Genomic DNA, 12,198 nt, shown 5'->3' on the forward strand with positions numbered 1-12,198 from the left:
TGCTAAATCCAGGAAGAGTTAATTTTACGAAAGAAACCCAAAGCAGTGACTTCCAGAACTCTTACAGAAGATTTTTACCCAGGCTTTGCATTATAATGAACTCTTTATGATAACATGCAAAAAAATCCTTCTGAAACAGCAAGTCAGTGGCTGTCAGGAATTGTAACTGGTAACTCACCCCTCTACTACTGGTACCTAACAGGCAAGAAATCGGATATTTAGTGTGGTCAGCTAGCATCAATATCCCCACCACTATTTCTTTTGTCAAAATGATCTGATAACAGTGAAGATTCATACTTTAAGCTAAGTTGGGTGCTTCACCTCTCAGCAAATTCAGTGCAGGATGAAGACTCTGATGGCGAAGGATTTGAAGGACCAAAGCTATGAGCCTCCTCTCTCTGTGGACTCTGTATGGAGCTTAGTTTCACTGTAATAGTCATGTATGTTGGAAATTGTCAGTGAGACCTTTCCTCCACCTCAAGAAAAACTAAAATCACAGCCATATTTCTGACTGGAAAGACAAATAGATGATCCCAGCTAAGGTTAGCATTTCTTCTAAGCACATTAGATACTCCTTAAGTCATTCTGAATTTTGTGAAACAGGGGAGCATATCAGACTATTATACATGTATTAACACCTACACATATGTAAAAATACACTTTAAGAAGACTTTCATATGTCAGCTTTTCAATAAACAAAGTATTTAGTTTAACATGATGGAATTTACATTATGTTTTCTTTCTAAGTTTAGTCTCTGTCACCCAAATGAAGTTTCAGGCAGCTGCTTTGTCTGCCTGATACATTCCCAACCTCCTTTAATATTTCTATTTTCACCGGTTCTAAGATTTCTTTGTTGTTCATTTTTCTTTTACAATCCAGGACACAGTTAGTTCTCAGCTGATACTGCAACTCTCTGAAGAGAGCAATCCTTCTTCATAAGTCTCGCTGAGGCCAAAAATAGCTCTGTCAGCTTCTGACAGGCTGAACTTAGCCAAGTGAAATGTTTTAACATTTTATCATCTTAATGAACAGGCTTATTTATAATGTGGACAACTTTACTGTCATTGTATGCAGACTGCTGAATAGATTATGGAATGCATTTGTTTGGGGAATGCTGAATATATTAAGAAATATAATTTTTGACCAAAGGACAGTTGTCTTAGACACTGTAAACAATTTAAGATGCAATATTCTTAGCCCATTTGAAATAAAGGGGTGGCTTAATGGTAACATCTATAACTGTGAAAATACCTGAAGAAAGGAACCTCACAATGATAAATAACTAACCTCCAAATCAGAAATTTGCAATATGCAAAAATTATCATTAAAAACCCCTATAACCAGTGAAAGTATTACTATTAATGCAATACTGGAAATAAATTGTAGACTAAATATCTACAGATACCTTTAGCACTTTATAGTAGAGGAGGAGGGTTAAAAGTACAAAATAAAAAATCTAACAGAAAAAAAAGCGTGGGTTAAACAATTGCTTACCCTCTTTTCTGCTACCTCATCCTCTCCTGTAGACTCTTTGCCATCATGTTCATCTCTCAGGGTTGGCATATGTTTTTTGTGTGCTGGCTCTCTGTTTAAAGTTGTATATCCTATGTGTTCATAAATTGGATTTATTGTCATCTTGGCAATGTATTCAGCTGCCTTCGTTTCAATATAAAGAGTAATCAATCCATCTGTCACCAGGTCATGGATGGACTCAAAACGTTTCTCCCCAACAAAGTGCTTTCCATCGTAGTAGAGTCTGAAGTTTCTGGTTTGACTTCCAAATCTGCCTCAATGAAATGGGAAAGTTTTTTTTATAAAGAACAGTAAGTAGAATAAAAAAGAATAAGCAAGCCTTTGCAAACAATAAAAAACACTTTATCACTTAAAGCTGTGACTATGCTCTGTGTCTGGTCCAGACGAGAATGAAAAACTCAACTACTACTTAGCACAGATAGGAAGGAGAGATCAACAACTGCAGATAGCCAAAACAGTGACTGTCCCAGAAGGAGCTGTTTGTTCTCTTATTCTTTTAGCCCCTCCATTATCCCGTGGAAAAACTGAAAATTACTTCACACTCTTTATGGCTTTTTTTAGTACTTTACTACTTTACATTGCCGTAGTCAATTTGCTTGGCTCTGATATGAAGAGTTCTCATAACAGAGTCCTCTATTACAGCTGATCAATACGGAGTTTTGATGCTGTCTCGGACCTCTGCGCCCCTGCTTGCTTGCAGGAAGAGGCCATTCAGGGTTCAGCTGAGCTCCAGTGCCAACAATTACACTGAAGCAGCACCGCTGCCAGAACTGGAGCGGCACAGGACAAAATGGCACAAGGGCAAGCATTCTTTATTCCTGGCCAAAGGCCAAGGACTAACTCTTCAAGCTTTGTACAAAAGTCCTTCTGTGTTATGCTTGTTAAGTCCTGAGCTTCAAGCAAATCTTTGTAATATACAGGATATATAACGCATAAGCTATCTGACGCTGGCAATGCTGCAGTCGGGGTGGAATAGGATTGTGATACAGCCTCTTAGCAACCATAAGAATGCCAATTTTACCTGAATATTAGCATATTTTAAAAAAATGTACTTTGAATCTGCAACAATTTTCTGCCTGAAAGCAATCTAAACGTGTGAAATAACACCAGTTTGCACTTGGCAACAACCAATGCATTTCCTGGGGAGAAGATGGAGGCAAGAAGCTGCTTTCACAGCTCACGCCAGTGTTATTCCTCGGTCAGACAGCAGCAAGGGCGGCTGCTTAGGGTATTGGGCCCCCTTGCGAGGTCAGATCTGCCAAAGAAATATTAAAAACTAAATTCGAAAGGATGGATTGCTTTCATTTTACAATCAAATGCTTCATAGGAGATGTTAAGGAACCAAGTAAACACTGGTGCTTTGCTGAAGTGGCTCCTTTTTAATTGGGCCTTGTCAAACAGGGGAAAACATAATTTTAGACTTTGCCTCAGATGAAATATTGCACTCTTCTTCCAAATATGGGCAAAAACACTTGTTCTGTGATGTATATTTTTTTTCTTGGGTTCTGAATCAAAATGCCAAACCTTCCCATCCCCCATCAATAATCTGACAGTAACTTCAGGAACTGCTATTTTTACGCAATGCTCAAACGTGAGGGGGCCCTCAGGAATCCGCGTCCTGCTCCGTAAGAAAAGAGGACACGATGTGAAGGAACTACCTGGGCATTTTACTGGAAATAAATTGGTACTTCTATGCACATTTTTATGCCACACCAACTAAAAGTTCACTGAATCAAACCAAAAAGCGAGAAATTACAAAATGACAGAAAGAAATACATTTTTACCCAATGCTAATTTCATCGCAAGATGCAATTCTGAGTGAATAGAAGTCATTCAGAAAGTAGAAAGATAATGTCCTAAGTTACAGCAGAAGGGGTAGGAACATGTTCAGGCGCATTCGTCAAAGCATCTTTCTACTCAGCGTAGCGTGTGACAAACAAGCTTTGACCATGAGACGTACTCCTTGCACACCCTCCGCTGTCAGAGAAGTCAACACGAGCCAAGAGTGCTCAGCCCTCTGCAGTGCCAGAGCGAGCAACCTTCACTGCCTTCTGCTCAAGTCAGTGGGAATAATGCACATGGAGCACATGCAAGCACTATGATGTTAAAATTTGACAGGAGAACTGAGTAAGTTTGAAGGTGAAGAATAATGGGCCTTAAATGACAATATGCAATAGAATTATTTTTTATTAAGAGATGTAGCAGGTGAACTGCTGCTCTAATCAGTAACATATGCTCCGACAGTACTTATGGCAGAGTTTTAAACAAGTTGAAGGTCACTTATTGCTCTTAGCTTTCTAGAAGAGAAAGTATTACACTAATCTTATCAACAGAAGATAAGGCCCAGAAAGACTTCTCAGGGCCTATTACTAAGTACACATGGTGTCTTGATTTTAGTAACATCCTTCAGAGTCTAAAACAAAGTTCTGAAGAGCAAGATGGCCAAATGCAGAGAACGAACAAGAGTTCTTAAAGGGTTAACCCTCTTCCCATCAGGGTCTGTAGGTGCATGCTTCTACCCCAGCTATGTTTTACTGAGCAGCCCCTTCGCTGTACATCTGTTCAGACTGCTGCACATAAAGTGTGTCTTTGAGAGATGCTACAAGGAATAGGATTCCCAAAAGTACATAATCTTTATCCCACTGTTCCTGACCCACATTTCAGCACACAAGTATCTCATAGATAATGTTCCACAGTTTTAATTCTTTAACAGCATCCCATCCCTAAACTCATCTCTCTCGTAAACCTCACAAACACACTGAAACTTCCTCCTGTATGGATCTGGGCACTGCACATCAATTTCTTTTGGAATGTGTGGCCTTCCAAAGGTACATTCAACTTTCTTGGTTTAAAATACATTAGGATAATTTAACAATTACCACTTAAAGGTATTTAGACAAACAAATTACTCTGCATCAGTGTCATAACCACTTGGAAAAGGTGCTTGCATATCAGCTGCAAGAGGTGAACACTGAATGGTTTGCCTTCATCTGATTTCCCATTTGTTGCAAATCAAACTTTTTTCTCTATATTCATTTCTTGTTGGATACCTTATGGGGAAATGTACTGTTTTTCAAATAGAATCCTATTAGCAACAAGGAGAAAAAAAAAGAACCAAACAAATCCCCACAAATCAATGAAAGACCAATCTCTTACAAAGACTGTACCATCAATAATGTGTCTCAGCCTGTTTTTTCTCTTTCAAACTCATTTAAATTTATTTCTGACCACACAATGTTACTATTTTGATCAAATTGCAATATAAATGCAAACATACATGTCCAAATGCAAATTATCAATTAAAATTTAATCTTCAGTCCCTTCAGTCTTACTTAAAACTATGGTTTAAATTTTTCCATTAGCAAGAATATTTCCTTATGTTTACTTTCTATAACATTACTGCAGCCTGGTTAATTATACATCACCGTGGCAACTAAGTAGAGCCAACGTTTGATATTTCAACTTCCTGATGGTCTCTTCCTAAAGGCAAGCACTAGTACCAGCTGTTTTTTGTTTAAGAAATAGAAAGCAGGACACAGATAATGTATGTTCTCTTTTGGTTTAAACAGGGTAACATTAGATGTTTTTCCAAGAAAAAGAAATAGACCTCTGACATGTCAAACAGTCTCATTGTGTCCACTGTGCATTTGTTTGCAAGCAGCAGGACTACAGATAAAAGACTTTTTTATTCCAAGTTGCCTGAAAAGCAATCACTCTGTCTAGTCCCTTTGGTTGCCAGTGGGGCAGAGTGGATAACAACGTGGGAAAACGGATTAAATGGTAGAGCAAATGTGGCTAGTAATAAAGGACTGAGGAGTTGAATTAGGTATCATAGCATGAGAGAGACAGGCTTCAGACACAGCCACCTACTCTGTATGCAGCATTCACTGATGAAACAAAAGAAGTGAAGGACCGAGAGCCCATCCGCACTTTCTTACCATCTAAGAAGATGGATTTTACTGTCCACGTACAGAATTGTACAGTAGCTATTCACCTCTTTCACAGGCTATTTTATGATGAGAAGAGTATCTAGACTTTATTTAAAATGTGTAGCTGCTACCAGACCACAAAGTTAACGCCTCTAGGGACTACTCGTGTCCTCATTAGTTTCAAGCAACTTCATACACTGAGCTGGGAAATCTTAAGTTCTCATACATGTGCCTGAAGGTCACTTGGACTTAAAGTCCCCTTGGAGAAAAAGTATCTTAATGTGCCTTGCGGCCAGAAGGTAGAAGTCTCACTTAAAATTAGGTGCCAGAATTTCAGCTCTAAACTTCCGAAAACTCTCAACCAACACTTAAGACCAGTGTCTTGACACTCCATAAAAAGCCACAGAAATATACGCAATCTTGCAATCAGGAATGTCTCCTAATCATGCTGTGTTCATGTGAAAGAAAACAAATTATTCCACAGATCCTCTTTTGGCTCATTTCCTTGTCCAAGAAACACGAGTCTTGCATGCAGCCAAAACCTCTTCTACACAGTTATCCCTGAAGGTCTCCAACTCCTGAGAGCAGCTCATTTTTGTTTTTTTTTTATTATTTACTGGCAATAACATTTCTGAGGATGGCCAGGGAATTGTGGAACTTGCCATCTTCCCAGAGTACCTGCCTGACAAATAGCATCATCTCCAAAACCTTAGCAGGAGTTTACAAGAACACAATACGCATAAATGAAATCAAATGCATTAGGGATCAAAAGTAAAGGTGCATTTTATGTAAGTGGAGACAAAAAATCCTCATTGTCTGATATGGCTGAGAAAGGTGGCAGAGTACAGCCACTATAAAGAGTTTTCCCGAGCCATTTGGAAGGGTAGCACTGGCTGGCTGGCTGACTGTTGCTTGATGAACGTTGATTAGGTATAAAGTTATCCCTAAAACCTGATCAGACCCATGCGCTGGCTGAATGCATGACAGTTTAGTTTAGCATGGAAAAAGTGTGGCATCCTTCAGAACAGAAAACAAATCCCAGAGCTGGAACTGCAACGTGTCTACCTCGCGCCAATGCAGACACAACCTTCAACTCACTCCGTCTAATCGGGATCAAGTAAAAAAAAAAAATCAGAGCTGGTGCTGTATCATTGACAACAGCCTCTCAGCAGTCTCTCTCAATTGAGACTGAAGACCTTTTACCTGCATCACTGCCCAGATTTCCTTGTCCAAGAGGGAAACAATATTGTGCAAACAGCATGCTGCAAACAGCAGGCAGTGAGGACCAGAGCAATGGCACTTTCCTGTGGATCGTGGGCACTGTCAGGGACAACACAAGTGAGAGAGAGACAACTGCTCTAGGGTATTGGCAAGTAGGTAACAGCTGCTGAAAACAATGAAGACTGAAAGTGTTATCAGCCCTTGGTACCTTTAATGGTGTGTTTCACAAATAAATCTAACAAAATAATAAGAAAAGTCTTCTTTTGTCTTAATGTCTTATTTTACTTTTAACAGCTGATTTTCACCATCTCAAACTCTGAACAAATGTCAGCTGATCAAGGACCCTGTTTGCTATTAATATGCAGTAAGATCACTTAACACCCAAGATCACTCTTAATGTTCTTGATCAGTGACAGATCATTTGAAAATAATCTGGCTCTGGAAAGCAGCTCTTGTATAGATGTATTACCTCTTCTTAGTACTGTGCTTGCATGCCCTATTCCATTTAAACTTGATATAAGTCCCTGGAATTGATTTGATGATTGAATCAGAATCAATACCAATGTTTTGGGCAATGTTTTACTGCTTTTTCTACCTGATGAAACCTCCGTGCTTCCTGGGAAAAGACTCTCTATGGTCAGTGATTAAGACACATTTTAAGTCTATATACACACGGAAAGTAGTAAAAGCCTTATATCTTCTCTTTAAATGAAAGCAGTATTTGGAAACCTATGTCAACATGCCTGGAATAGCAGGAACGTTAGTAACTTTCACAGTTTCATATTAAGCAGAGAGTTATGTTTCTTTACCAAAAATTTTGAAGAAATGTTCTCCAAGAGTTAATTTTACAGTGCGACTTGATGCTACTGAGAGCTTTCCTATTATTCAAAGCAGAACTGTGTTTTAATTCTTCTAAGCTAACCCTCACCAGTGTCTGCTCAGCAAACTTCAAAATGTACGTGCAAATTTTACTCTGCCTATATATAACATTTTAATTTTAGGTCATATATGACATTGTTTTTCTGGCAAATTTAGAAGTAGAACAACATCAGATCTGTAACGGAAATTCCACTGCAATCATGTGTCCTATGGAGAGAGAACTGCCATAGCATAATGCTCAAACACATTCATTTTTTTTTCACTTAGAGCAGCTTTTCCTACAAGGGTTTAACCTACTCATGACTGTCACATTTCTTTTTTGCTTCCACTAAAAGCAACTTGCTCTTAATTTATCTGACTAAGACAATATGCATATTTTAATTCAGTATATCAAGGAAACCTGAGTGGAAGACATCAAGTGAAAACCCAAAGAAATGTCCTTATCATAAAATAGCTTTACAAGTGCAAAAGGGGTTTTTGGAGAGCAGAGTGGAGAAAGATTGTTTTTGTTGTTGTTCCTGTTTTGGTTTTGTTTTTTTAATGTACACTCTACAGGTTGTAGAGTGTACTCAAGAAGTCAAAGCTTATATTAAACAAAAAAAAAAAAAAAAAAGAAAAGAAATATTTTTAAAATTTCCCTTAGATGAAAAATAACTTCAGTAAGATTTCTGTTCCAGAGAGATTCTGTCAAATCTGATTTACCTTAAGCCACTGTTAATCCCAACCTTACAATGCAGGTTTACTTAACTTACTTAAAGTTATTACACAATTTGCTACTTACTTAAGGTGTTTTCTGAATGTATTCTACCTCTGATCTTCTAGTAATCACTCACCATTTTTTCGTGAACAGTGAGATTCACCAATATACTCATCCTGCTCTCTAAAATGTTTTTTCCTCAAAGCTGCATTCCTTAACAATAAACAAGCATAATAATGCAAAATGAAATGGTTCCTGCATATGCAATATGCACTGTTAGAATTTTTGGGGCTACTAACAGCTCATCAATAAAGATTGATACCTTTTCTATTGTTATATTCTGTTTTTCTAGAATACAATTTCTTCTTTTGTGCAAGTGCAGCAGTAGGTGGGGGGACAGATCTTGATTTATTACTGAAACTGTTAGAGTTCATTTACTCATCTCAAGTTATAAAAGAAAAAAAAATTAGCTTGATTCTCTTCCTAGCACCTATCAAATCAGGAGGAACTATACTTGATTCAGCTGAGCTACATCAAGCATAAAAGAAGGAGAAGGAAGAGGAAAACTGGGCCAGATAACATTTATTGCTGTCAGTTGTTTTAGTGTTTGAATAATTCATAAATATTTTGATGAAAACAATTATCAGATTAAACAACAATATGAGGCTATTGTGTGTTATTTTGAAAACATATTTATAAAGCATCCATAGTATCTACAGCTGAATGACTTCTTTGCTCATTGATGAAGCACAGGAGAAAAGTTGTTTCTCCAAACACAAAAAATTTATAAATACGTATTTCAAAAGCATACAAAAGAAGAGGCCAGCCAAAAGGACTAACTTGAAGATATATTTCTAACTAGCATTTTATAAAAGCAATAGAGCAAAAAGGCATTCCAGTAGAACCTGCAGAAGGCAGAAAACACATGTATCCTTTTGACAGCAGAGGGAATGGGGAGGAGAGCGCAATGTATGCTATGTACATGTATACACAATTTAATTATCAACTGATTACATTATAATTTGACTTTTTACTACTTCAACTCCAACAGCGCCTAGAAGCTTCAAACCAGGCAGACATTATACACCATAAACATAGCACAGAACAACACGGATTCCTGCTCAGGAGCTGGGAGCAGTTTGACTGGGGGTAGTTTGAGAGATGGGGTACAACTTTCAGTTTGTCTGGGCCATTTTTAAGAGATCTTAGACCCGTGTACTGAACAGGCATGTGAGACAATATGGGAAAGAAAATACCCTCTCTAGGGGAGAAATGAAGCATGGAAAACTTAAAAGCCTCGAGCCAAGTCATATGTAACACCAAGAAGTGAGCCCAGATCTTCTGAGCTCCACCACAGTGCCTCACCACAAGCCCCATGCCTCTACTGTGCACCAGATTACAGTAGATTTTTGTGATGCAGCAGCAGCTATAGTCAAAGGTGAAGGACATGGCATAAAATGAACATGAGCTATATGCACTGAGCACAGACAGCTCTTGGACAAGTTACCAAAAAGTTCACACCACCACCAAAGCAGAGAATATTCCTCTGAGAAGTGCTGAACTTACATGAGCAGGAGAAAGACTGCAGCAAACTGAATCGCCAAAGATAAATTAAGACACTCTAGCCAAAGGAAAACAGAGCTGACAACAACAACAGATGGGAAGAGGAGGGATGGAGAACAGGAACACAGCAAGAAGACATGAACCATAAGGAAAAAAGCATTCTAGTCTGTGGGAGTGCCTAGGTAGCCAGTTAATTACTCATTAAGGTTAGTAGCTCTTTATTATTATTCTAAATACCTAAGCAAAGCCACCTCAGTAGTGCCCAGGTGCACTTACACAAGGCAGATGACATGCAGGACAGCTATGCTGTTTACTGGTAGCTGAACCTTCCATGTTGTTGACAAAGTAACGGAGGATATTATTCAGTATGAAATTTTATATAGGAAAAGAAACTTCTTTTACATGGAAGATCATTTAAATAGAGGTCCAATTGTTTTACTTTAGAGCAGAAAAGCAAGCTCCAAAATTTATCGGCACACTTTTTTCCCCCCTGAGGCTAGCACTAGCTCGTGTGATGTACGCAGCCAACAGAATGACAGCTTTAGTTTCAGCAGAATTTAAGCCTTCATAAAAGAAGTATTTGGCTCTTCAGAAGAAAAAAAAAAGCCCAGCATATTAGCTGGCATACCTGTTGTGTTAGCCTATTAAAATAGCTTTAAGCATGAACTGTTTCTTTCATTTAAAAGAAGCCGCAGATACCCGAGTGGCCAATTTTTGAAACTCACCTGAATTCTGCGCCTGTGGAAGTGTGACGGGCTAAGCCTGGGGGAGAAGGAAGAGTCCCTCCCCGAGAGCTTCAGCCGGCCACAGAGGAAGGAGCACTCTTTTGCCATCTCATGCAGAATAAAGAAAACGGATCAAAGGGGGTCAGGCTGAAACGTATTTATCCCACAGATAGGTTTGATCACATTTTGGAGCAATTCTATTTAACCCAGCTAAGCTTTAAAGTCGGGGTGTGTGCGTGTGTGTGTATACATGTATGTATGTATAGCTTCCCAGGTTTTTCAGCTAGCGACCAAGGAATATTGTGTAAATATTTTAGAAAGGTTTCTAGAAACTGAATTCAGCCCTTGCTACTGCCAATCATTGCATTTGCAAATCAGGTAAAAAAAATACACAGATAGAAAGATATGCAAAGTTTAGTCTTTAAAACGGTCTTTATCATTTTTTCCTACCAACTAGCATGATGTCAGAATGTAGTTACCACGGTAAAGTGAAGGGATGCAGTCAGCTACTGTTTTGCTGGGCTCCTTCTGACTACTTATAGATCAGCTGTGGATTCAGGATAAACTATGACCAAATTTTGATACATTTATAACTAAAAAAAGTGTAATTCAGCTATTATCACATAAGTAGTTTCAAACAATTCTTCTTTCCCCAATTCCTCTCATATGTCCCAGCCTGTACAACGAGGCTTTCCAGCAGAGTGCAGATGCACAGTTTTAACCTCTGAATTCAAGAAGCCTTTTGCAGATGTTGAATTTTACATGCATAAGTCATCCCACGGCAATCAACGGATGTTCTGGAAGAGAACTACATGTGTGTCCCAAAAGAGCCCACTGAAAATGAACAGCATTCGACTACCAAAGCAATTGTCCCCTGAAATTAAAAAGGTTCGTTTGCAGTGTTATGCTCTAACAGCCTACCAATTGTGTCTCCTTTTAAAATATCAATGGCTAGTTTCTTAACGCAATTTCATAATTTAGGGAGAGAGAACATGCGTATCAATTTCTTCCACAATACATGTAGTTGGTCGACTAAACTAAGGATTACTAATTTTTGACATTTATTTCGCCTCAAGAATTCTCTCCTGATGCCACATAATCTTGAATGTGCCCTAACCCCCAAACATAAAGAAAACATGACTCATAATCACGGCTGACATTGTTACCTTTTTTTTTTAATCATGCTGCAGAACCTTATTTCGATTCATTCTCAGTATCACAACAATAGAATTTGCAGGAAGGGAAACCATGGTAACCAACTAAACGTGCTACAGCAGATATCTGCTCAAAAGAACATGCAGTACCATCACACTTCAACGCCTACCACTAGTACAATCTCTACCCATTTCCTCTTCATCTTCATCCTAATTATTAAACAAGCTCTCAACCACAAAAGGCTACATTGCGAACCACGTCTTATTGTTACTGTCATTTGCTATAGGTCCTAGCATTAAGCACTGTACTACTTTTTTGCCAAATTTAAAAGCAGATCTAATACCTCCAGGAGTTAATTAGGAATTTTTGGTTCTTTTCATCTGTTTGGAACAGCTAATAACATTACAATATATTTTATCTATTTTCATTGTCACATAGACTTGCTGATATGTATGGACACACATATATACCTACAATAATTTTCTCTTGTTAGTA

General features: G+C 38.3%; 1 protein-coding gene across 1 annotated transcript in view; it reads right to left on the reverse strand.

Moving 5' to 3' along the window:
- Positions 1-12,198, reverse strand: part of CHN1 (chimerin 1) — a 105,513-nt gene that overhangs the window by 52,465 nt on the left and 40,850 nt on the right. Inside the window, exon 7 of the mRNA XM_075153286.1 lies at positions 1,496-1,784. Coding sequence (XP_075009387.1) covers positions 1,496-1,784 — 289 coding nt within the window. The remainder of the gene's footprint in view (positions 1-1,495; positions 1,785-12,198) is intronic.

This window comes from Calonectris borealis, chromosome 6 (genome assembly GCF_964195595.1).
Source record: "Calonectris borealis chromosome 6, bCalBor7.hap1.2, whole genome shotgun sequence".
Classification (NCBI taxonomy): Eukaryota; Metazoa; Chordata; class Aves; order Procellariiformes; family Procellariidae; genus Calonectris; species Calonectris borealis.